The sequence below is a fragment of the Panthera tigris genome, chromosome B3 (assembly GCF_018350195.1).
Source record: "Panthera tigris isolate Pti1 chromosome B3, P.tigris_Pti1_mat1.1, whole genome shotgun sequence".
NCBI lineage: Eukaryota > Metazoa > Chordata > Mammalia > Carnivora > Felidae > Panthera > Panthera tigris.
The window spans coordinates 26,099,401-26,125,787 of record NC_056665.1 but is presented as its reverse complement, the minus strand read 5'-3'; the positions used below and the strand labels follow the sequence as shown (position 1 = coordinate 26,125,787).

Here is a 26,387-nt window from a genome sequence, read left to right as displayed (position 1 = left end):
ACTATAGCAAAGTGTGTAATGATGCACACAGATATACAGAGGTGTACATGTGTGCTTACACACATAAACACATGTACATGATACACACCAAACCTTTAACATTGATTCTCTTTGGCCTGAGAGTTATCAGAACTAATTTCCATATCTGGCGATATTCTATGTTTCACATATTTTTAATTCATATTTGATCTTTGTTATTAAAATAAGTGTTAACTTAAAAATTGCAAGATTTAGCCAATACATCTGTCGGTATCATGAAAGACATTTTAGATAGACACTGGTGTATGTATGTGTGTATGTATAAAAATGGACATATAGATGCTTGTATGTGTATATAGGTGCACATACACATTATCAGTGCCCTGTTAAAAACTTCTAATTATAAATGCATAATTTCCTTTAAATATATTTTCCAGAAGTTAAACACATATAACATACATATAACTTCCTTCAAGTTACTTGTACTATCACTTAACGGATGCTGCCAATCACTATGCAAAAATGTGATTATGCTGCCTCCCAGTGGACATTCCAGGAATAAGTGTATATATTACCAGTTATCCAACTTTCTCAGACCCTACAGCTACACAATTTAGGAAGAAAGAAAATGAAAAACAACAATAAAAATCACTCTAAGAGATATTGGATTCATGAGTACTGAATGATACAGTCAGGACTTGAGCCTAAGTCAGCCTAACCCTAAGGTGCACGCTCTTTTCACTACATCATAGTCCCTCAATTCAAAGCAGTGCTTTCTACTGATGAAAATGTAAATGGAGTGTTAGCATTCATAAAGATATGCCGTTCTATTAATAGAAGTGCTTTAAAACACATGTGATAAATATGGTTATGAGATCTGTTTGTGCAGGAAACTTTGAGGAGAGTTTATTATTTTAAGGAATGGATGATAGATCTTCCATGATGCATGTAAAGAAGTATTTTAAAACAATGGTAATAACTAAACTTAAAAGTTCTGTACTCATTTGTTAGGAAAATATCAGTGTGGGGTGTTTTTTTTTACTGTTTATTTATTTTTGAGAGAGAGAGACAGTGCATGAGCCAGGGAGGGGCAGAGAGAGATGGAAACAGAATCTGAAGCAGGCTCCAGGCTCTGAGCTGTCAGCACAGAGCCAGATGCAGGGCTCAAATCCATGAACCTTGAGAGATCATGACCTGAACCAACGTCAGACACTGGTGCCCTGGTGTGTGGGTGTTTTTTTGTTTTTTTTTTAAGTGAAGACATGTGTTCGCCATTTTTAAATGCATTTAGGGTAGTGTTTTAAAACACATGTAATAAAGATATTTATAAAAGTTGTAAAAAATATGACTTTCTCAAAATAAAAATAGCACAGGTAAGTACATACTGTGTAAAGGTGACCATGCAGAGTGACATGCAGTACATGACTCTGTCCAGTGCTTTCACTACATCAGTGCATTCTATGACCCCCAGTAGCACAATACTCAGCACAGTAAAATGTCTCTTATTACAGGCAAACGCAAGGTGATCTTGGGTGGAATGACAGCCAGATTTTCAGAGACAGGCAGAAGTCTGTGGTACTAGCAGAGTCTGCCTTCTAGTAAGTTCTTTCTTGCTTATGGTTTCCTACACAAGAAACTAAGAGAGACTTGCTCTTCTGCCAGAGCCCAAAGACTAGGAAAATATGCCCTAAAGTGGGCCTCACTGTGCGTCTCCCAAGAGTTTGAACTATTAGAAGATGTGGGAGAGGGGACATCTGGGTGGCTCAGTTGGTTGAGTGTCCGACTTTGGCTCAGGTCACAATCTCACGGTTCATAGGTTCAAGCCCTGCCTCTGGCTCTATGCTGACAGCTCAAAGCTGTTTCAGTGTCTGTCTTCATTTCTCTCTCTCTGCCCCTCCCCTGCTCATTCTCTCTCTCTCTCTCTGTCTCTCTCTCTCTCTCTCAAATATAAATAAACATTAAAAAAAATTTAAAAATAAGATGTGGGGGACAGGGAGATGAGAGTAGGTCACTGTCTTCCAATTTATGTGCTCATAAAAGAACATGGATCACCAGATTTGGCATGCTCCCTGAGAGACGTGGTAGTCCTATATCACATGGGCTTGCTGGGTCATGGAATTGGGACATGCTGCAAGTGAGGACAACCACAAGTTCTACCCAGTTAATAGAACAATTAGCAAGGCTGGCCAGAAGGACAAGTCATTCAGTCCCTAGATAGACTAATGTCAAGCTCTGGGCTCTGCACCTCTTCTCTCTTCAGCCCTGCAAGGGAAGGCCCAGGAAAACTGCTGCACTGAGGTTCCCTTTGAGGATTCCTGGCCACTTGTCTAATGTCTGAAGTACAACTCTAGGGATGATTCTATAAAATGTATCACTCTGTTTGCCAAAAGACTGTCCTCAAACAAATTGTTTAGTACTCTATTAAGTGTCCTCTCCTTGAGGGTCCAACAGGAAATATTTGTTTGTACTCTATGGAATTATCCTGAGCAGCTGATGATTTTTACCTTTACATCCTATAAACAGATGACCCATTGGTGGTAGAAAGTTCTTCAGAACCAAAATTGACAATGACTTCCAGGAAAGCACCTAAGGTTTTTGGGACACATTTGGGGAGTGTGTATCTCAGAATACTACTTTACTATTCAAATGATATCTGGACCATGGAAATTTTACACAAAAACCATAATCTGCATGGAGTTATTTTTAGAGGTTGGTAACAGTACCTTATTAGATATTTGTCTCAGTGCATCACAGGAACCCTAATTTGTTCTACACTTTCATATTTCATCTTTTTCATTAGGTCTCAAGTTTGAATAAAAATGTAAAAAAAATATAGTTTTAGCTGGAAAATGTACTAAATTTTTTTATATTCCTTCAAATGTTTGGTATCATAAGTAACATAATAATAGAAATCTTTGCCCATAAAGCTTAGTCTATATTTCTAATTATTTCCTTAAGATTGACATTACATGGGAATTCCTGGATCTAAGTATATCATTGGTTTTGCAAGGCTTGACAGGGGTGACCCCAGTGCTAACCAGAAAAACTGTAACAACAAAGGGGTGGGTGGGGGCGCTGAGACACCACTGGACGTTTGATTAGTCACATCACACTATCTTTGCCAAATCAATAGGTAAAATGCCATCAAATTATAGCTATAGTTCTATCACATTAAAATTCATAACACTTTCAACTGGAACTATTTCCACATTCCAAATGTATATGACTGGAAGAGAAAACTCATTATCAACTTTGAAAATCATTAGCAGACTTCCTCTACATAAACAATGAAAAATTCTACTGCTGACAAGTTGCTCTGGTTCTCACTGTCCTCCTTCTGGGGATGACATTTGACAAGAGTAAGAAAAAGGCTATTATATGTTTAGTAATGTTGCAACCCTCCAATTTTCAAATGTGGTGGATTAAACAAGGAAATTGCTAAGACTGAATTCAAACTCCTGCTGCCTTTCTCACTAGCTATGTGACCTTGGGCTGATTATCAAACCTTTCTGAGCCTTGTTCCCTTTTTTGGTTAATGGAAATGGTGTCACCTAGTGGCCATGCTGTTTGAGGACTGAAGGACCTGTGAATTTGCCAGGTACACAGACACTCAGTAAGAGGCCCTTCTGCTACCTCTTCCCCCTCTAAACAAGGAGCCTACCTCACCACCCTGTTTGAACAATCATAGTCTTGGATCCAAATATAATCTTTTGGTGATACAAACCAGATGTGAACCAAGCACAATAACCTGTGAGGACTAGGGATATTTTTTTTCTATGAACAGAGTGAAGGTGCACAGCAGGCTCACATGGCGCCCCCACATTAATGGCATCTAATCATTCATCCCAACCGGCATCTTCCAAGATCTGGGACTCTTCACACCTACCCTCTGCTCACAAGGCTAAACAAAGTACCCTTGGATTCACTGCACAGACTACCTTTTACAAGAATGATGACCAAGGACTAATTTTCACCACTTGAGATATTTTGTAGCTTTTCAACATACTTCTCTGCATGGAAAAGGCACTGTCCTGGGGCACTGATGTTCACAATGCATGCTTCATCCATGGGCATAACATGTTCAAGATCAATGTAGGGAAAAGGAAAGAGTGAGAAATGGAACAAAATGCTATGGTATGTATTACAAGCTCATTTACCAAAATCCTTATTGGACTGTTATATAAAAAAAAATTGAGACATGCTGTCAAATAGGTTTGGGACACAATGTATCAAACATTCCTCAGGACATATGTTAGGACATGCAGCCTCAGAAGATGACAACATCAATGTTATTTCCACTATGATGACTTCTTTTAAATATGAAGTTTATTGTGAAGAATTCTAAGTAAGGAATTTCAATAATTCTCATATAAATACATGCTGTTTTTAAAATTTTATTTAGCTTTAGTGCTTTTTAATTCTTTTGACTTAAATAATCTTTTCTTGAAAAATACTTAGGCCCACCATGGAAACTGAAAAGCTATGAAAGAGACTTTCTTGCCAGTCAATTTATTGATTTACTCAGATGCAATGAATAATTCAGAACAACAACAAAAAAATGACTACTGATCATTTTAAATTAGGAATACTAAAATTTAACCTCAGCATTGGAATGTTATCAAAGCATATGAGAAATGGGCTTTTACAATTTACAAGAGTGCACAACTGCAATAAGAAAGGACCCCCATAGAGGGTTTTAAATACAAATTTTATAAAATAAAATCTCCCTAGCTTACATTATTCTGGGTCACTCTCTGAAAGATGTTTTCGATCTTGAACCAAATAAACAAGTGGACCGATAGCAAACACATGGACCTATAGCAGTTCAAGGAAATAAGCTATATGGACATCAGTATGGGCAGGTCAAAAAGTAAAAATCACCCAAAGCACGCATATGCGCGCACACACAGCAATTTTTGAACTCAATAGGCTGCGGGACCCTTGCGGCGAGACTGGTGGCTACGTTTGCCCTGCAATGCGCCCCTGGCCAGACACGCTGCCAACCCCTCCCCCCCTCCCCGCCCCACCCCACCACTCAACCTCAAGCGCTGCACCAGGGTCTGGGCTAAGCCATCGCCCCAGTGCTGTGCGCGCCCTCTCCCCACGCTGTGCGTGCTCACCGCATGGTGTAGAGCAGCGTGCCATCGTCCTCCAGCCTCAGCAGCTTGTTGGGCGTGGTCATATTGTGGGCGATGGACTTCTTCCCGTTGTGAAAGAATGTGTCTGGGGTCCAGATTTTGCTGGCGAGAAGATTGTTGAGAGGGAGGCGCTGCATGGGCCCTTTAAACCGAAGCCTTTCATCTTTCCAGCTTTGTCGGAAAAACACATCTATGGTATATTCCTAATGCAAAGGAAGGCAACCAGGTGATGCCTTAGCAGAGAAGGCCCTTAGGGGATTTGGTTCAGTGCCTATTTAGAATGATCTGGGCGGGGCCATGCCCTGAGACCTACCATTTCCGTGTCGGATACTGGGCCAAAGCTGGTAACGTAGATGTCCGTCCGCACCTGAGTGATTCGCTCTGAAACACAGACACAGGTTCCTGCCTAGGCACCGAACTCACATGGAACCACCCGTCATAGCGTATTTATGTCCTTAGTCCAGTAACCAATTTCATTCTTGGCAATCAGAGGGCTTTTATAATGTGTTTTTTTTAATTTGGAGGACTAGACTAACACCAAATGAAATCAAACTGCTCCAAATTATAGCAGGAACTAACATATCCATCATGTAAGGAAAGGGTCTTAGCTCTCATTACACTTCTTGCCCCTTTGGGGGCAGTCGTGAACAGAGCAGAGAGGGATCCTGGTTGTTTGGCCTTGATTGGTCTTTAGTTTCCTCCTCCGTAAACCTGGAACAGTAATTCCAACCTCACAGTGCCTAACCTCACTCTCCTACAAACAGCTGCTTTCCAAAGGGTTAGGCAATTGTGATGAGGGGATAAGATTTAAAAGAATCTCTAATCAAAATTGCACTACTAGGTGTTCTCTGAGGAAAGGATGTGTGACTTGGGACAAGACCACTTGAAAAGGAAGACCCGCTTCCTTATATGTCACCTTATATGTCATTTTGAATTGTTAGAAATTTCTATCATGAGAGACTATTATAACAATAAAAATTATTAAAATATATATGGCAATAAAAGTAGCTAATAATATTGAGGGGAAATTTGTGTGTGTGTTCCTTGGGCATCACCTTGCAACACCCTGTGGTCATGAATGAGGACAATAGACTATACTACAGTCCACCATTAATAACCCCAAACCACTGGATGGTATCACCACTGACTCAGAGCTTCAGGGGGCAGGGCTTTTTCTCCCTGCATCTCATTGTGTGGTAACCATATATGTACATGGTGTGTATTTATATGTGTGCAGGTGTACTTCTTAACTTAAGGTATGGTGCTGTGTGCTTCAGCACCTGTCTTCCCACTGAGATGCCTGCCCCAGCAGGCAGCCCCTTTGGCTCTATGTGGTGTCCTCAGGATCCTGCTCCACAGGAGTGTGACACATCCTGGGTGAATGAGAGAATATTGTATAGCAACAACTCATTGATTCTCTACGTGTTTTGAACCTTGTGGATGTGTTCAAAGGGACAGAGGCTGCTGGACACAGGAGACCCAGGGACATAACTCAGAGGGTGGAGTAAGGGGGTGTCAAGGAGGCTTTGTGGACTTTTCTTTGCCAAAAAGGTAGAGAATGGCAACTCATGCTTTAAGTGAATCTCCCTGTTAGAAATGTAATAATGAAGGGGCACCTGGGTGGCTCAGTCGGTTAAGCGTCTGACTTTGGCTCAGGTCATGATCTAGCAATTTGTGAGTTTGAGCCCCACATTGGGCTCTGTTCAGATGGTTCAGAGCCTGGAACTTGCTTTGGATTCTGTGTCTCCCTCTCTCTCTGCCCCTCCCCTGCTCGCACTCTATCTCTTCCTCAAAAATAAATAAACAAAAATGTAATAATGGAAAAGAAACTACTTTTTCCTCTAAGAATGTAGTTGTTAGAGGGTCTCAAACTTACTTAATGGAGTAAGTTCAAATGCACTACATCTAAATGGACTCGAGTCAATGGCATTGCAAATGCCTGGAAACAGCACACAATTCTCAGCACAAAATTAAGCTGTGCTAAATTGAACCCAGAAAGTGCATTTTGCTATCCACTTATTTTTATCAATTTCCATGGGGTTAAAGTAAATACAATGATTAGTGAAAAGATTAAACATAATATATAAGATGGAAAGAACAATTGCATTAAACAGTGTATTTGTGAAAAAGACTTGCATCAGTGCAAGAGTAGGAAGTTGATTATAAATTATTTCTTAACTTAAGGCAGTGTTGGCTTTAGTAACACCTAAGAACTGGTTCCTCCTTAAATGAAGCAGAATGGATGTTGGGGGGGGGGCGCCTGGGTGGCTCAGTCAGTTAAGCGGCCTACTTGGGCTCAGGTCATGATCTCTCGGTCTGTGAGTTCAAGCCCCGCGTTGGGCTCTGTGCTGACAACTCAGAGCCTGGAGCCTGTTTCAGATTCTGTGTCTCCTTCTCTCTGACCCTCCCCTGTTCATGCTCTGTCTCTCCCTGTCTCAAAAATAAACAAAACGTTAAAAAAAAAAAAAAGAATGGATGTTAGGATTATCTAAGGAAAAGGGAGTTTGCATGGAGACCACATGCCCCAGCTTCTTGTACCTAGATAATGAATATAAAGGATGTAAGAACCTTGGCAACAACTATCAGTTTAAACTCTGGCAAAAAGCTACTTAATGAATTGGTTGAATCACAGCAGATGTGAGCTTGAGACTGAGTGTAAGCTTTTTCTGGGGTCTAGCGGGCTGCAGCTGAGAACCCACTCACCTCCAAGGCCAGGCCGCAGTCTATTGTCATAGCCATCCAAGAGCCCATCCAAGATTCTGGTAAATATTGTGATGTTGTCATTGGTCTCATCTTTTACTGAACTGGTTGGCATTTGTGAAAAGCTTTTTAACAGAGAAACAAGAGTTAAAACTTGCATTAAGAATTTAAACATTCTTCTCAAAATACAGAAAACAAAAACATAATATGGTGACTTGTCTTGGAGGGAAGGCACCTGAAAACAGTCTCCTACTAATCCAGGATATTGTTTTTCATAAATAAGCCTTAATTCTTGAATTTCCAGAGAGTGTGCTGGCTCTGGGCTGTTCGTCCTGACATCATGCTCAAAAATCCATCCTTCCCTGATTCCGAGGCACAGTGTAGTCATTTTTAAAACATTAGCCACTATCCATAGACTAGCAGAACCTAATCCACTCTTAGGGGATTTCTGAAGTTTGGTTTAAATACTGAAAAACTGAGTCTTCATATTAGTGAATCACCTGTGATGAGCAGTGGGGTGTGGAGAGGACATTCAAAATCTATGCAATCTGAAAGATAAGATTGTTGGGCCCAAATTTCACTGCATCGTTAATTGGGAGCATTTGTGCTATGAGGAATATGCAGAATATGGTGATAGAAACAATCATATGGTGATAGAAACAAAAGTTTATGAAATCTCTCTGGGCTTCCCTACTCATCAGCACTGCCTATTGCTGGCACATTCAGGTCCAGACAAAACAAAGCACATGACCCAGGAGCCATGAGGTGTAAAGACCAGTCTGAAAGCCTTTATTAGGGTTTACCCAGAATTGCCTCAGATAAGGGACTCGAGAAGCACAGTATTCTGAATGACCCAGTATGTCAGACTTATAGTAAAACCCCAAGAAAAGCAGGCTGAACCTTCAAAGAAAAACCCAAAACAATTCTGGTTTTCTCAATTCAGTGAAGTTATCCAGGCCCCAAAAGTTTATGTGGATGGGGCAAATGGAAATGAGAAACTGCCCTCTGCAGATGTGGGTAAATTGAAGAAGTTACTTGGGAGGGAAAGAAAGTCACCGGTCTAGAAGATGGTAATACACCTCAGAAACATGGATCGCACCACAGGATTCTACAGCTGCTTTCAAATCTTGCAAAAAGCGAGATGTTTGGAATTTTCAAGAACTCAACATACACATTTGGTGTGGATACAAGGAGAACTTATGCAGCTGAAAGCCAGCTGTGGGCCCCAGGAAGTTAGCATCCTTGGCGCTTGGGAGAAGAACAGGAGACCCCTGGAACTTCTCTGAAGTGCCTGCTGTGGTACCCCAGCTCTCCATGTGACTATTTCTTTTCCATAAATTGTCTGAAATGAGAGTGAGACTGACCATCAGCAGTTGGCTGCTGAGAGTAGAATTGATGTGTGCTTGCCCCACCCAGTTCTTGAAACTTGGGTCATTTTTATCGATTGCATCTAAACAAATCAATTCTTTACTGCTCTGAAGCTATTCCGTTTTGAATGAGAGAGTATAAAGTTCTTTTGATCTAATTTTCACATCATCATTAACTGCATATAATTGAATCTCTAACAAGCTAAAATTCAGTCCTGTTCGTATGCAGCCCACGGATACAATATTTTACTCTGGGACTTAGTGTTTGAAAATATTAAATTCCCTTTTCTCTGACATCCGCTGTAGTTTCACACTTTAGAATGATGAAGAACTCAGTCTCACAGACCTAATACCTGGACAAAAGGCCTTAAGACTGCCTTCCAGATTTGTGAGAGAAAGAAACAGTGATATTTTGCATTTGCCCAGTTGTGTAAACTGCTCAAACCACATCTGGCCTCACTGTCCACCTCGTACGATGTTCATAACTTTTATCAGTAAGTTTGGTCATTCAATTCTAGGCTATGTCTAAATGTCCAGTTTGGGGGCAGGGCCAGTCTTCACTGGCTCTCTAACTTAGAATAGAGGGGAGAGCATACACACTAGCAGAAAAAGTATATTACTTCCATGTGCAATCTACAAAAGACAAACTTGTAGAAACATAGTAGAACGATGGTTACCAGGGGCTGAGTGGGGGAAATGGGATGTTGTTCAAAGGCTATACACTTTCAACTAGAAGATGATTACATTCTGGAGATCTAATGTACAGCATAGTGATTATGGTCAACAATATTGTATTATAAGCTTCAAATTTTCTAAAAGATTAGATCTTAAATGTTCTCACCACAAAAAAGAAATGATAATTATGTGACATGATGGAGGTATAAGCTAAGGCTACATACTGTAATATATAAATGTATTAAATCAACACATTATACTATCAATTATATTTCAAAAATTTTGATTAAAAAATAACATCACTATCAGAAAAAAAGAAAAGAAAAATCATACCAATGTTTCAAATATATTTTTCTATGTTATTTATTACCTGTTGTGAAATGTTCTCAAATTACATTTGATCTGAACAGCCTGAAGAGTATTAGGAGACAAATACTTAACTACATCACTGACCATTTGAGATATTCCCAACACTGTCCACTTGTGGGGGTCATCTCCATGACCACTGCTTTCCTTGGCCCTCTGATGCACTGCTTCACCACAGTTTCAAAGAAACACAATCCCATTTGGCTCTGAATCCTACTTCACAAATACCCAAATCATTGCCAATATCAATCCAGTAGGACGCAAAGCTTAAGAATCCCAAATCTCAGCTTCTACTTATTGGCCAGAATTTTTTTTTAAAGGTGGGGGGGGGGCTATTTATACCCCTTCACACATCATTACAGTTTTATTGGAAAAGTTTCAATATGTGCCCTATTCTGACATAAGTGTTTCTTGTACTTATCTGTGGGCCTATTCATGATAGAGCTATGGCTGGGGTTTGCTGTGGCTTCTCTGTATTTACTGAGGATAGGACCTAGGAGGTAGGAAACAAGTTCTAAAAGAATCTCTGAAAATGCTTTTCAGAGCTGGAGTCGAGGTTTTCTCTCAGGACCAACTGGTAGCCCTTCTCAGGTCATAGGTCATCCTAAAAATGACTAATTTGCAGCATGTGGTTATGAAATGCACCATTTCCACAATCATGGAGACAAAGGCCCTTTTTGTATCACAGAAAGCAAATGATATGCCTACACACAGGAGAATCTCACAAATGTCTGGCAAACTTACCTGTTCCTCTCTCAAGGTGCATAATCTTCCAGGGCTGCTTCTAAGGTACAGAGTAACTTTAGCTTGCTTTGTTCCATTTTGGTTAGTTGAAGCCACTTGAAACCAAAATAATACAAAAACACTGGGCTATGCCTTCAATGAGCAATAATGCAAAGTTACATCTATGAAGTCTCTGGGTAGAAACACAAGACTCCCTCATCTCTTTGAACACTCACTCCACTTAGGTTCAGAAGGCAGGCTTGAGCTTGCCGACATTCCATTTCAGAACTGTATTGAGTATAACCAAAGAACTCTGCTGATCCTTAGGTCAACTGTAAATACACAATTGCTTCAAAGATAAGCTCAGCTCTCTGGGGGAATGGATTTTTGTGAGCTGAAACAAAATCCATTATTACTGACAATAACCTTGGACATAATAGAAATACTTGAAAATTTTGGCAGCTGACGCTTCAGTATTAGGATTAACTAGATTCTCTTAAAATATGAATTGTTTCCTTATATTTAGTGCATATTGTCTATAAAAACATGTCACATTTAGTCCATGTGAATAGTTCCAACACTGCCAAATTATTGATGTTCCAGAAAGGGGGTCCTAAGGGAAATGCAGAACCAACCATACTTGTTAAAACACCCTGATTTCCTTGCTCAAATATTCGTTCTTACAAAAGATGCTAGGACCTGATCTCTAAACTTAAACACTTTTCCAATTATTTTAGCCTTAAAAATAAGGAAATTAGGTCACTAAGCCCCATATTCTAGCCTGAGAAAGGAAGGTGGTGATTGTTAAATGGGCAGGGACATGGGTGGGCACAGTAGGATAGCAGAGTGAAGCTCAGAGGTGTGGAAGGTCTTCTCAAAAAGCTACACAATGGTACCCCATCAGATAAGTTCTGGACTGTTCAGACACTTAGGAGGTGAAGTGGAGAATGAGAAATTAAAATAAATTTGGTCCACTAGTGGGGTTAACACACTGTTTAAGAAAAATAAACATGAATGTCTTCAGAAAGGGTAAACTCTTGCTATTGTGCAAATTTTCCACTTTTCCCAGTTGTCTTACATCTGACTTCTTCAAAGCATTTGATTTTGGACTCCTCCATTAGCTTCATTCTGATTTCTAGGCCCTAGAGATTTGGCTTTAATTGCTCCCTGAGAAACAGCTACTAGTATTATTATTATTTTTTAAGATTCCCAAGTGATCCTCATGTGCAGCCATAGTGGAGAGCAACTGCTCTAGGACTATCTAGATTGGAAATGGAAAGGATGGTTTGTAAGCCAAGTGCCAGAGTGACTATAAATGACCTCAGAGAGCTTCTCTCCTCCATTACATCTTCAAGAGGCTGTATGATGAGCTCAGTGCTTATTCCAACAGCTCAGGCCAACAAATGTATTTGGGATGTCAATCATGTATGTTCCTGGTGTTGTGGTAACTACCGAGGATGTGAAGATGACAAAGATGGTATCCCCAACCTGTCAGACAGAGCTGTGTTCTAAGAGAATCAGTCATGTTCGCAGAGGATTTCAATAGCACATCGTAGATGTAGGGATCTATGTGATACATAGGACATTCTAGGAAAACAAAGGAAAGAGAAGGAACTATGTACAGTGCTAGAGGAGGAGAAGAGAACTGACCTGAGACTTTAAACATGAAGATCTAGTCTCAAGCTAAAGAAGGAGATGTTGAAGGGGTTGTGAGCAGTGGCTTCAGGTTAGGAAATGATGATGTTTGCAGAGGGTAGTAAAGAACCTTGGTGAGTAAAGTAATGCATGTCAGTGGAGAGCAGCACATATCAAACCATAAAGGACTTCACATGCCATGTTGCACTCCTAGGGTCAGTCCTGAAGGTAGTGGGAGCTTCAAAGCAGTTAGACAGGGGTCACTTACTTTACCTGTGGCTCTTGGGCACTTTGCAGATGATGGACTTGGCAGGGGCAAGGCTAGAGGCATGGAGGCCAGTTACTCAGGCAATTGCAATGGTGATAGAGATGCGGTTGCTGGAGCCACCAGCAAGGTTTCTTAGGGAAGATGTGGGGAGGAGTCTGAGCACAGCAGGGTAGGGAATCCCAAACAAGTTACCCCCCAAATCAGACAGTTACCACACAGAGTTAACCCTGTAGTAGAATCCATGCATTGCTCTGAAAAGTGAGTTGAATTAATTCAATCTCAGAGTAATTTTGTTCTTGAGGAACTGTGAAGGATTTTACTCCAATATAACTTTATCTCAGTATTATAATTTCTAATGATAATAATAACAACAACAATATGTTGCAGATTCCATCTTTAAAGGTATTTCATTTTCCAAATGATGCCTGATGAGGTCTTATTTTGGCATTTAAAAGGGTACAAGTTCAAGAGTTATGTCACCCTTTCTGGGGTTTAGAAAAGTCTGTTGAGTAATGTACTACAAATGGTGCTATTGAAGGCTAGGAGTGATGCATTTCTTTGTGATGTTATCTCTGCTTATATTGACAGCCATTTTTGATTTATATAAAATGGGATCCATAATGGCAATGAACTTACTTTGGGAATGGAACTAAGTTGCTTTTAAGTGGCAGTTTCCCTGTCTTCTTAAATTGCATTTCTTTCTGCATTCTTTCCACAGCATTTAATTACTTCTAAGAAATATATCTTCAGTTTATTTGCTTGTCACTTTAATCTCATTAAATAAGTACCTTTAAGTGGCACTGTTGTGTGATGTTTCCCTGAGACATCTAAATTTCCACTGCACACCACTTTAACCATTTGAAAAACTATATAAAAGAAGATAACAAACATGGTGGACACTAGCTAGACAATGAAAGTCAATCTTAAGTTTCCAAATAAGAGTTGTCCCCTCTTGTGGTGGAAACATGGACTTGAAATGTGTCTCATGTGGACGAAGTCATGGCCATGAAACATTATGCCAGAACTCTTAGATTGTTTTCACTGCCATGGGCCTCACATCAAATGTGCCCCCAGCCCTGCCTATCAGCTCCCTAATAGTGCTCAAACCTACCCCTGCTGGCACCCTTCATGTAGTCTCTTTACTCTTGTCCATTTCACTGCAGCCCAGCTCAGAATCATACCGCCTACAAGGTAAAAAGGTCGGTCTCCCATCTCATAGGCCACACCCCCTTCATCTAAACCTACCCACTTCCCTAGACTCTCCCCAACCACACAGGATGCCCCCTGTGTGTGATTATGCTGCACAGGAACCATCCTGGTGTTTATTACACATGGTTTTCCCTCCATCCCTAATAATTCCTATCATCAATTACATTTGTTGTAACAAATCAGGTCTTTAACATGTCTTTCATTCACCTTATATTCCCTTCCAGTTAGCATTCCATTCTTTGCCCCTCTTCTACTCAAAACTCACTGAAGAGTTGTCTATACTAGAAATCTCTGCTGCCTTTCCTTCCTTCTCTTGGACCCACTCCAGTCTGGCTTTCACTGCCTGCATCCCAAAGAAGCCTTTCTTCTAGATGCTACTGCACAATGCCCAATCCAACAATCAGCTCTCAGTCCTTATTTGACCACATCTCCCTTCTTACAACACTTCCTCCTCTTGGCCTCAGGATGCTGCCCTCTTTGTTCTTCCTATATTCACTGACCTCCTCCTCTCACTTGTCCCCACCCCCTTGCCTTTCTAAACTTACACAGGGCACAGTCCAGGGACCTTTTTTTTGGTTTATATTCAATCCCTAAATGATCTCAACCAATCTAATGGCTTTAAATGTCTCCCATATATGAAAAACTTGAAGTTCATGTCTCTAGCCCCAATCTTTTTTGAACTCTGGACTTCTGTATCCAATGGCTGTCTGGCCACTTGGATATCTAACAGGGCTTAACATGTCCATAACTGCACTGAAGATTTTCACTAGAACCTTTTTAACTACTGTCTTCTCCAGCTCAGCAACAGGCAATTGAATCTGTCATGTTTTCAGCTCAAATACCAGTGGGGGGAAGGGGGTCATCCTTGACTCCTTTCTTTCATGCCCATGTCAATCTACTAACAAACCCCACTGGCCAAAAATCATCCCTCCCCTGGGTCACTGCATTCGCCTCTTAACTGCCCTGACTGTTCCTTCCTTTACTAACCACCCCTGCCCCAGATTCTGTTCTATCCTCCACTCAGCAGCCAGAGCAAGTTTTAAAGTTTAAGTCACATTACTGTCACACCTCAATTGGATCATACTTCACTCCTACTTAAAACCAATCCCATACCTTCTTTGACTTACAAAATAAGAGCCAACTGCTCTTCCTGGTACTACCTAGCATGGCCTACAAATTCTTTCACCATATGACCCTTTCCCCTACCGCCCCACTGACCCTCTGATTATGCCTCTTACCAATCTTTCCTTTCAATATCCTGGCCTCCTTGCTGTGCCTACCATCCAAGCATGCTGATACACTCGCTCCTCCTCTCACTTGTTCAGCCTTCTCCATGAACCGCACTGCTCACATCCTCACATCCCTCAGATGTTTGTTCAAGCATCTACCTTCAGTACACTCACTGTCTCCTACTCTAAATAATTCTTAATAGCAATTGTGACCCAACTGACATGTAAAAACCAGAATGCACCTTCCTTGAAGGCATGCTCTACTCTGCCCACCACAGGAACTCAGCACCTAGAACAGTGCCTAGAACATAGTGAGGACTCAATACACATTGATGCTACTAGCAGCAGGGCAATGTTCTCCACGATGCTCACATTGTAATCTCAGTTTGTGACTATGGATGTACTACATTACATGGCAAGAAGACTTTGCAGACGTGATTAAAGTTATTGACTTTGCTATGCTTAGGCCCTGGCCCAGCACCAAGCTTATCCTGTAGGTCTAGCAAACTTTGGGTGTCTCCTGGTCACAACATCCAGAAAGATAGCTAGCCTATACTTAGCAACCCCTCCCTACCTGGCCTTGTTTCAGCATTTAGCATACATTCAGCAACATATCCTTCACATCAGCCCTGTGACGTAGGATCCATTATTAACTCCACTTTGAGATTAGGAAACTGAGTTGCAGGCAGGTTTAGAAATTCCTCTGTAGCCACACAGTGAGCATGCAGCAACAGAGATCAGAGCAGCCTGACTGCTCTCTGTCAAAAAGATACCTAGTGCTATCTCTATAAACTTAACAGGGGTCCTAGAATAGGATCTAGTTTGATTATAGAGTGATGGCCCAATTTTTTTGTTTTGTTAAAATTGAAAATGATCTGGTCTTGGATTTCATTTATTTTTAGGTTTGCTTTTTGGTTTTGAAATAACTTGTTAAATAAATACAAATGAAATAGAGTTTTCAGTGAACTGCTAAAGCCTGTTTCCTAGCATATCTTACTTTTACTATCATATCCCTTCTCTATAATATTTTATTTCATAGGACATATTTTGTGTTTGATTTTATTTGAGCTGTGGCAGACACACTATCTTTAGAACAGTGTTATTTGAGTTCTAGATTAGGACATTCTTTTGTTCCCAATCTATAGATTTCCACCCTCATTCTTTCCCTTTTGATTGCACCTTAAATATTAGACATTCTGGAGAAGGTCCTGCAATGGAGAGCACTGGTCCAGGCCCTGAGGCCTGATATGGATCCTGATTCTGAAAATTAGACACATTTCCCTATGCTCTCCAGCCTGAACTCTTTTCACTTACAAAAGTAGTTTTTTTTCATAGTAGAAAATTAAATAGTACATTTTCTGAAAATGCTTTCTAGAAATGAAGGAAATATAAACCCATACAAACAATGATAATTATTGTTGCTACCAACAGAGTTCTATGATAAGATTTCTTTTTACTTTTGATTCTAATATTTTGTTCTCAAATTTCACACAAATTAAAATATGCATGTTATGCAATCGCACCTTTGTAAAAATCCAAAAGCCCATATTCTCCTTCTCCCCTTGAACCAAGCCAGTGACTCATCTTGGAGCTGATCGCCAGACCGGGTCGGCTAGGTTGGTGCTGGCCTACTGTCCTCCTAAGCTTTGCTAAGCTCACTGCCTGTTGGCATGAGGAACATGCTAAAAGTTTCCTCTATAGAGCATGTAATTGGAAGTATTTTCTTTTGGTACCTTAAAAAATGTTGGGCATTACTCTGTAGCAAGGTCTTAATCACCTTAAGACCTTAATCACCTTAATCAACAAATTTTTGCTATATGCAAGATCTACCTTTCTGATCTCTGGCCTTCTCTGCACCCTCCACTTAAGATGTCCCATCACCTGCCGGTGTCCTAACTGCTTAGGCGGTGCTTCTGTGTGCTTTTTGATAATTATTACAGTGACCATTTGTCCTGGACCTCATGAACCTGAAGCCACAGTACAGGAAGAACTTTCCATCTGGGGATTCAAAAGAGACAACTTGCCATTTAAAAAGACATTGTGAGTAGCTGAATGATTCAGAGATTGCACTTTCTGCTCAAGCTAAAAGAAAAGAACCATCCTTGAGAATGTGTATGAAAAATCTCTCTTCATGAAACCAAAGGTACAGGTTAGCACATGCATATAGTCAGATAAAGAATAACTTTATCTATTCATTTTCATAAGTTACTTCTACAAGAGTCTGCTTTTAATTGCTAATTATAAAACACTGTTTACCAAAGTACATTGGAATGGTAGCTCCCATGTAATAAAATTCTAATGCACTTTTTCTTTTCCAATAGATAAACCTCTAAAATATATTTAATACAAATAAATGAATGGAAACAGATTTTACTATTATTACGTTGATAATACTCAATTTTATCTTATAATTATCATTTGTCAATTGATTCCGATAAAGTGATTTTTCAAATGATGATAAATTAATTCCAGTTTAAATTTAATATTATGCATTTTGATATTATATTGTTTCTGTGCTAGTTTTTTTATACCCTGTACTTCTGATTACTGGTCTTATTAAAATAATTATAATGATTCAAATAATACCATGTCTCCAAATGTGACATAGCATAAGGCTGACAGTTAAATAAGGCCTCTGTCCCATTATATGTTTGACTCATGCTCTGTTATGTAACTTAAAACTAATAAAAGAAATATAAAGGCTATTGAAAATGAGCTGCTGGTGACTTTAATCAAATCGAGAGAAGCAAAAGAAACAATACTCATATACTTTAAAAGCAATTTCACATTAATTATCATATAATTACCAAATATATTTTACTTATCAGATTTATAAATTTTCTGATTGCCAAATCCACATACTTGTCACAAACACTGAGTATAACCTTGTATATGCACAAAAGCTCACACTTGCCTCTTTCCTTTGGCTCACTGACCAGTCTTGTGTAACCCTCTTTACCCTCCACCAGTTGTCTCGTTTCTTTTATGTATTTGCAGGAGTCAGTATTTCTCTTGTCCTAAAATGTTCAAGTTAGGACCTTGCATGCTTCTTCTTTCATCTCTATTTGGAACCCAATCACACAAACTCTTTAGGGAGGAAAGACAGAACTTACCACTCCTCTTTTTCCCCCGTAATCTCAAAACAAAAAACACTCTCTACCTCAATGCATAGAATGGCTTTCAGAATTACATTCCCTTCCTTTATAGATTTGTTTGACTCAGACCTACTAGCAAGCTCTGTTTGGCCAAGGACCACTAGGGTTAAATCACTGAGGAGTGCTAAGTAACAAATCCTAGCAGTTACTGTCTGGGTTAGCCCCGCTCCCCGAATTTCCCTTCTCTAACTATAAGACTGTGCTAATGATGCTTAGCTTATAAGGTTCCTCCTAGGATTTACCTAAAACAGATAACATAGCAATAGGTGCTCCATATTGTGATAGCTATTTTTTTGTCAAGATTTTAAGTCAAATGAGTGTTAAGAAACTTTTTTTTTTTTTGCAATTAACAAAATCATTCTTAAGTACATTTAAAGTAATAAGCAAGTGAGAGGAGCCTCGTATAATAAAGGAAATCAATAGAAACTTGTGCTCCCAGATGTTAAAATGTCTTTTGTGGCTGGTTGTTGGAAGCCACACTTTGCTAGCCAGATTTTTGAAATCCCCCTTCCCATTTTGCTAGACACCCTACTTCACTAAATGCAACTAAACCCACAGGATCACAAGTTAGAAGCAGTATGGAAACCTGATGCAAAATTCCACTTACAGGAATATCTTCTAATAAAAATAGTCTCAAATACTTAAAATAGTTATATGCAAGTATGTTCACTATAGGACAATTTATAACAGCATTATCGGAAAGAATATAAACATCCCAAATTAGGAAAATACTAGATGATGAAGCATTCATGCACTGTAATAATACTCATCCATTTTTAAATCATAAATATTAAAGAGTCTGTAATAACAAAACGACATGAAAAAAAAAGCACAGTACAAAACTGAAGGTGCGGTATGATCCCAACTATATAAAAATATCCATAGAAATAAGGGGAAGAAGACACCAAAATATAAAGGATGATAATTTCTGTGTGGGGGAATTAAGGATTTTTTTAATTGATATTCTGTGTCTCATGTATTTTTTGCAGTTAGCAGGCATTGTTTTAGGATTGACTATTGAGCATATGTCTTAAAAATTCAAAACTCCTCCAGCAGCTAATTCTCTAGGGAAGTTGAAGGGTCTTACACCACTTGTTCAATGTTAGCTTCCAGAAACTAACAATTATCTCTCTATTTTGAAGTTAACTTCAGAAAACCACCAAATTAAGTAAGAAATAAAGTATAGCTGTGTCTAATGGTTAACCTCCATATGCACATTACTTCATATTTCAGGCTTGCATCCACCAGGAAGTGTAGAAACTTCATGAGTATGCAAAGCACGATAATACATTCAACCAAAATCTTAAAAAGAAAACATGTTTCCAATCCTAGCATATTCCTTACCTCTTAAATATTGCTAAATATATGCAGTATGTCAGTAAACATACTACCTAATGTATTAACTTGGAAATGTAAGCACTGTGTATGATTTTACTTACGCAGCTTTCATTCAGGGGAACACCTGGAACAACATACTTTATAGGACTTAACAGATGGGAGAGACTTTGAAAAGGAAAATTTTCGTTGAACAGATAAGGAAACTGAAGGCAGGGTAGGCGAGGTGTCCACTCAAGAGGAGCAGCAAGGCAAGAATAACAATGAATGCTCTGTTCCAAGGGAATACTCTGAATGGCTGAAAGGGCTGCAACACAGGCATGTCCCGTGCTGAGGGACAGGCATGCCCCTCACTGACCTGGGTACCGGTCCCCATGTGGGGATGGTCACAAACCTCACTCCTCGGTAGAGACATGGAAATGTCAGAAGAGAAGAAAATGTCCAGAGGACAGAGAATGTCATGTACCTTAAGAGGGTCTTCCTTAATGGCCAGAGAGGTGTGGCCCAGAGGGGTCTCTGGGTAGCAGAGCCACTGTGTGCTTAAGATCTTTCTCTGATTTACATCAGTGCAGAGTACACTGTGGAATTTTTGGAGCTGATTTTTACAGAACAAGTGCTTGGCAACTTTTGTCATTAAATTTAATTTATTAATTATGGTCCATCAACTTCAAGTTACAATCCTTTTGATTAGCTGGAACAGTTTTGGGGAGGAGAAAAGTGTGGAGGAATATCAGCACCTATACAAACATTTACCTGGAATGTTTGTTATCGCTAGTTTGATGGAAAAAAAACATAGAATGCGTACCCTGATACTAAGGCTGAAATGAAAGAGCTTAAAGGAATCGATAATGCCCTATGCCCAGGTGTGTCTTGCAGACCTTCAGACACGACTAGTTTCTAGTATCTCCACTTGCATTCAGGTGGCTACAGTTCAAGGCCTTTGGATCAGGCCAGAACCACTGCCAAGTCCTGTCAATTCCACATAGCGTGGGCTTGCCTTTAAAGGCAATCCCTTTGCATAATGGAACCAAGGAAGGCAATCAAAACATTGAACATTGTCTTGTCCAACAAGCAGTAACTCCTTTATGCCTAGGAGCTTTTGAATCTTGTTTTAACCTAAGTAGAAGAAAACACAGCTGATTCTGAAACCATTTCTGAAAACATAATCTGCCTCTTTTCTCTGACTCACTTCAGAGACCCCAAATGTGGCACAGCCTTGCTCAAAATGAGAGTGTGGTATAGGACAAGGACTCTATTTATTTACAATAAACTGAAGGGCAGGGGACTGCAAAGACGGCAAGTGAGGGTTTGTTGATGTACTACTCAGCAAAGTGTCTTAAAGGCACCTGTGCACTGAAAACCATAAAATAAAAGATAGATGGTAACTCACCCAAAGTGACTGGCTAAGTTCATGGAAATACAAAAGAGAAGGAGGTTTTTGATCATGATAAAGCTAGAAAACATTCCATTGTCCATTCCCAATGAGAATAATAGTGGACGCAGATGAATTTGGAATAACGGTTCCTTTCTTCAACTTGATCTTGAAGCTGAAAGGTACACAACAGGGAAAAGCATATAATGTGAATTTTTTTGTGTCCATTCCTGAAATCATATCCTACTGCTAGTACGCACAATTTACAAAGAAAGGAACCTGGCTGTCCTTCCCCAGCACGGCTCCACAGCAGGTTGTTATCTATGTCCACTGGGCAGTAAGTTGGGACATGGAAAGGAGTTACAGTATGTCTTAATTTCTTTCTACTTTTACTCAGAGTGCAGACTCATTCTCCTAATTTATTTTTCCCACGTTTTACTTTGTTTTACTTTTCAGCTTATTATCAAATGACCGATTAGTCCTATTATTAGAACAAATATCTGAAATTATCTGATCAACTGTATTTTGCATTTGTCAAATCCACAAGTGGAATCATTTTACCTTTCTGAATATTTGCCACGCGTTCAAAGCCAGCAAGCTACTCCTTGTTCTGCAATGTGCTGAGAGAAAGTATGTGGAAAGAGGGGAAAAAAGGCACATTTAAGAAACAAAGCTTCTATAGGATCACGATAATATAAGAACTGCTTTCAAAAGAGGGTTGCCACATTCTCAGCATTCTGTCCCCATAACTAAATAACTTAATAATCCCTCCATTTGGGGAAGTCTCTCAGCTCTGTGCCGGGCCCTAATTAATGCATTTGAAGTCCAGGCAGGCACAGTCCCTGGGCTCTGCAACTAACCTTAGCGAAAGAACATATTTCTCAATATGCGCATAACGCAAATAGGTGCACATGATAGAGGAACACCGCGTGTTCACAAGGAACATTTTCCCAAGGAGACCCCAGGCAAACTCCGGAACTGGGAAACATACAACAGGTACTTCCACCTCAGAAGCGAAGGCCCTCGTGTCAAGAAGGGCAGGGTGCCATGCGGTGGTCTCCTGGGCGCGTGTCCTGAGCCTTGTCGCCAGACCCGGGCGGGAGTCGGGGCGGCGAGCACTCCGCGCTGCATGCGGGAAGCCCGGGCGGCGCCTCCTACTGCCCTCAGCCCTGATCCAGGACCCCCAAAGAGAGGCTCCGCTCCCACGGTCCCCTGACCGCGGCGGGATCTTACGGGCGCAGGTGGGCTCAGGGGCAGCATTGCGGAGCCGCAGCCTGGCCACCCTGGCGCCGGCGGCCGGGCAGGGTCGGCCTCCCGCCCTGTCCGCAGCAGCGCGCGCCGCGCCTCAGTCTCGCCGACCCTTCCCGGCTCTTTGCTGGCCCTCGTACTCTCCCCTGCTCCAGCCTCAGGTCTGAGCCTCCTCAGCGAGAAACGCGTGCTGCAGCGGCGGCTCTGAGACCCCCGGCCTCAAGAAGCCCGCGCGACCCACCCGCGACACCCCCGCGGAGTCCGCGCCCACCCCGCCAGCAGCTCCGGGACACCGCGCGCCTCAGAGCCCCGAGGCTGGCGGGGCCCTCCAGGTGGGCAATTTCGCCCCTCCGGCTCCAGGGACGGCGGCGGGTGTCCCCACACCCCAAGTCCTACCGGCGGGCCCGCGGTAGCTGCGCCCTGGTGCCCCGTCCGGCCGAGCCGCACAGCTCAGGCCGCCCCTGCCCTCCCGCTCTGCCTTGCCCCCGCAGTCGCCGGGGGAAAGTTTGCGCTCCAGGCTGCCCCAGGCGCCCCGCCTGCTCTCCACCTCCCATCTCGAGCCATGCAGTTCGAGGCTCGGGAGCCCGGAGGAGAGGGATGCGTGCCCGGTCGGGGCCGCCCTTCCTCTCACCCTCGACCGCATCTTCTTACCCCACTGCTGGGGAGGCAAGCCGTCGGCGAGGGTGCCGCCGCCGCCTCCGCCGCCGCCTCCTCCTCCTCCTCCGCCTCCTCCTCCTCCTCCTCTCCCCCGGCTGGCAGGCGCGGAAGGCCGGTGCGGCGTCACCGCCCCATGCTGCCAGAGCGAACTTGCCCAGTTCTCCTGGGCCAAGCGGATCAGCCGCCCCGCGCTCCCGCCGCCGCCCTGCGGCCCCGCTCTGCGCCGCGCCCGAGGCCGCGCGCTGCCCCGCTGCAGATCCCCCCGCGCCCCCAGTGCACTCTCGCGCTCGCTCTCACCTCTCCTGAGCGCCACATGTCGTCTCTAGGATTGAAGAACGTTCCTCTGCAGAGGCGCTCCGGTAGAGGCCGCCAGACTCTCACCAAATGCGCCCTCGGGCCGGCTCAACAGAGGGGGAAGGGTTCAGCTCCAGAGGCTTGGCCTGGTTTGGGATAGGCCATACTTCTGAAGTTTCTTGATGGCTTTCAGGAACATACTGGGTGCCTTGTGTAACACCACTGGTTTCCCGTTTTTACAGAAGAACTGGGAAGGGAGTGTCGGCAAGGTTGTAGCCAGGGCCAGTGCTGGGAGTTATTCTTTTTAAGTCCAACGCTGAGCATCCCCAACCTGGTGTCCTTACTCAGTCTTCAACACACTCCTCCATGTCCTCATCTCCTATTCTCTTTAGAAATAAACTCATTTATGAGACTTTTTAAAAAATAATTTTATCTGCAATTCATTGCTACAGGAGGGAAAGCCAGAGCAAAACTGGATTAAATTAGAATTAAACCCTTACCTACTTGCAGTATACATTTGGCGTTTGTTTGTTTGTTTGTTTGTTTGTTTGTTTGTTTTTTCCTGAAGTGTTATTTCTTGACAAGAAGCCGCTTGTCAATGACAAGGGGCTGTGGGTCTGAAGACCTGAGAATAGGCCTGGGGTTGAGCGGAGGAAGCTCGCCAAGGAGTGCTCCTAGGACCCAGACATGGGTGCACTGCACCCATGCACACAAGAGCTTCAACACTGGGGTTTGTAGGAGTATGTCTGTCTCTGTCTCAGTGGTGCAGAGCAAAGAGGTGGCACTAATGACAACTGGAAGGAAATAAGGTCCCCTTCAAGCGACAAAACAAGATGGATGCAAAAGCAAGCACCTTCCTTAAATTTAAGATTGCAGCATCTTGTTTACCCAGGAGGTGGATGCCTCTTGACTATGAAAGCCTCCAGGAGAAAATGTTCAAGATTTAAAGTTAAACCACCAAGAACACGATGAGATTTATACTGTTATCCTGTATCTTTTGTGACACTGCATTGTTTATAGTCACTTTTAACAGAATAATTGTGAGAAAAGGCAAATTTCTAACTCTGCTTCAAAAAGGATCTTTAAGTGTGTGAAGTCACTGTATTTTTCAGTTATGCCTAATACTCTGTATTCCAAATCTAAGCTACCTGCTGGTACTTTTACACATTTCAAAAATTCCAAGATTCTCCAAAAATAAGTAATTGTAAATATATTTCTGAACAGGACATAAAAAGGTATGAATGTTGCAAATACACAAGAGGTGTTATTCTGAACATACATTTAGCCACAGTATTAAATCATTCTGATTCTAGTGGTTCTACATGAAAGACAAATTACATAAAAGGCTTATTTGAAATTCTGGTTCTAAACTGGTTAACTTGAACACATACATTTCTTCATTTTCTAATTTTTCAAAAGAGATAACACTGATAAGTTTTTTGATGTCAAAATCATTAAATTAAAAACAATCAGAATCAACTTAATGTAATTCTCACCTATTAGGTGTTAGGATTCTAGGTTTGGAGATACCTGTGATAGCTGCTCTTCTCTTAGGATTAAACAGCGTAGGGTAAATGAAAGGGTTCAAAAAACTAGTGAATCCAAAAGTTTACAGATTATGAAACAAAGTCATTCAGAAATTTATGAAAAAAAAATTTGTGGATATTCCAGGAATTACTTTTGGATTAGTGAGAGTTACATACATTAATTCTTCACAATAATACCTTATCAAAGTGTCACGGACAAATAATGAAATATAAGTGAATTTATGTTCTTTTGATGAATTATTTAAAAATTTTCTATATTTTGGGTAAGTTTTTTTATCAGTTTTAATTTCAGTACATATTATTGAATATATGGACATTGTTAAGTAAAATCTAAACTTGTATTCAGTGTAAACTTGTAAAATCTAAAATTGTATTCAAGCATGGGGCTTGGATACTTACCGTCTCCCTGTGATAAAATGGTAACACAGTCTCTAAAATAAACTAAAATGTTTATTTTAATATACAATTCAGTGTTTGCCCTGAGGAATAATGATCTATCAACTGAATTCCCATTTATTCCATTAATATTTTCCCTTTTATTGAATGACATAAAGAAAAATAGTTACACTTCTGCAAAGCAGTAGAGGGCACCCCAGTTCCACATAACCTCAGGGTTAACCAGTCTCACTTTTAATTTAGTTTCCAGTGTGAGAGCCTAAAATAGCCGAACTTGGGGATGCTGAGCAATGGGTGGAGCATTTGCCCCAATAACATCCACTGTATGCCATCCAAAACAGAGATAGGGAAGGAACGCTCTGTGTGAGTAGGTGTTGCAGAGATGGCTAAAACATGGGAAGCAATGTCACCATGAGGAAACAGAGCTTGACAAGAAGTTGAGTAGAGGATGTCATAAGCCAAGAGCCCATTTAACAAAATAAAGCATTTTTGTGGAACTGCATGTAATTTTGTATTTATTAAAAATGAGGGTAAAGAAAGAAAGAGGTAAGATGAGGCAGATACACAGAGGCCAGGTTAAAGAAGACAGGAAATGTGGAGCTAAGGAGTTAACTTCCTCCTGCCAACAAGAAAAAGCTACTGAATAGTTTTGTTGGTCCGAGGAAGGACATGATTGTAGAAGAGATTCACCCTGGGAATTGTATAGGGGAAAAAAAAAAGTGTTGGGAGGAGACAAATCCAGGCCAGAAACAGGTAAGAATATCACAGTGCCAGCCCAGGGTGGGAATTTAATAAATACTTCATTAATGGAACGATAAACTCATTGATTCTCAGGTATTCAAAGCACAATTTTAAGTGCTTTGCCCAAATGGAAACAAGAGAGTCTTTTTTTTTTTTTAATGTTTATTTATTTTTGAGAGACAGAACATGAGTAGAAGAGGGGCAGAGAGAGGGATGGAGACACAAAATCTGAAGCGGGCTCCAGGCTCCGAGCTGTCAGCACAGAGTCCAACGCGGGGCTCAAACTCACAAACTGGGAGATCCTGACCTTAGCTGAAGTTGGATGCTTAACCGACTGAGCCACCCAGGCACCC

The 26,387-nt window shown here is 41.3% G+C and overlaps 1 protein-coding gene across 1 annotated transcript in view; it reads right to left on the bottom strand.

The window, feature by feature from the left end:
- Positions 1 to 23,429, bottom strand: part of GABRA5 (gamma-aminobutyric acid type A receptor subunit alpha5) — an 82,802-nt gene extending 59,373 nt beyond the window's left edge. The window contains exons 1-6 of the mRNA XM_015545123.2: positions 23,354 to 23,429; positions 21,713 to 21,771; positions 21,170 to 21,326; positions 7,821 to 7,942; positions 5,431 to 5,498; positions 5,100 to 5,320 (exon numbers count right to left, since the gene is read on the bottom strand). Coding sequence (XP_015400609.1) covers positions 5,100 to 5,320; positions 5,431 to 5,498; positions 7,821 to 7,942; positions 21,170 to 21,255 — 497 coding nt within the window. The 5' untranslated portion in view covers positions 21,256 to 21,326; positions 21,713 to 21,771; positions 23,354 to 23,429. The remainder of the gene's footprint in view (positions 1 to 5,099; positions 5,321 to 5,430; positions 5,499 to 7,820; positions 7,943 to 21,169; positions 21,327 to 21,712; positions 21,772 to 23,353) is intronic.
- Between the last annotated feature and the right edge of the window lie 2,958 nt (positions 23,430 to 26,387).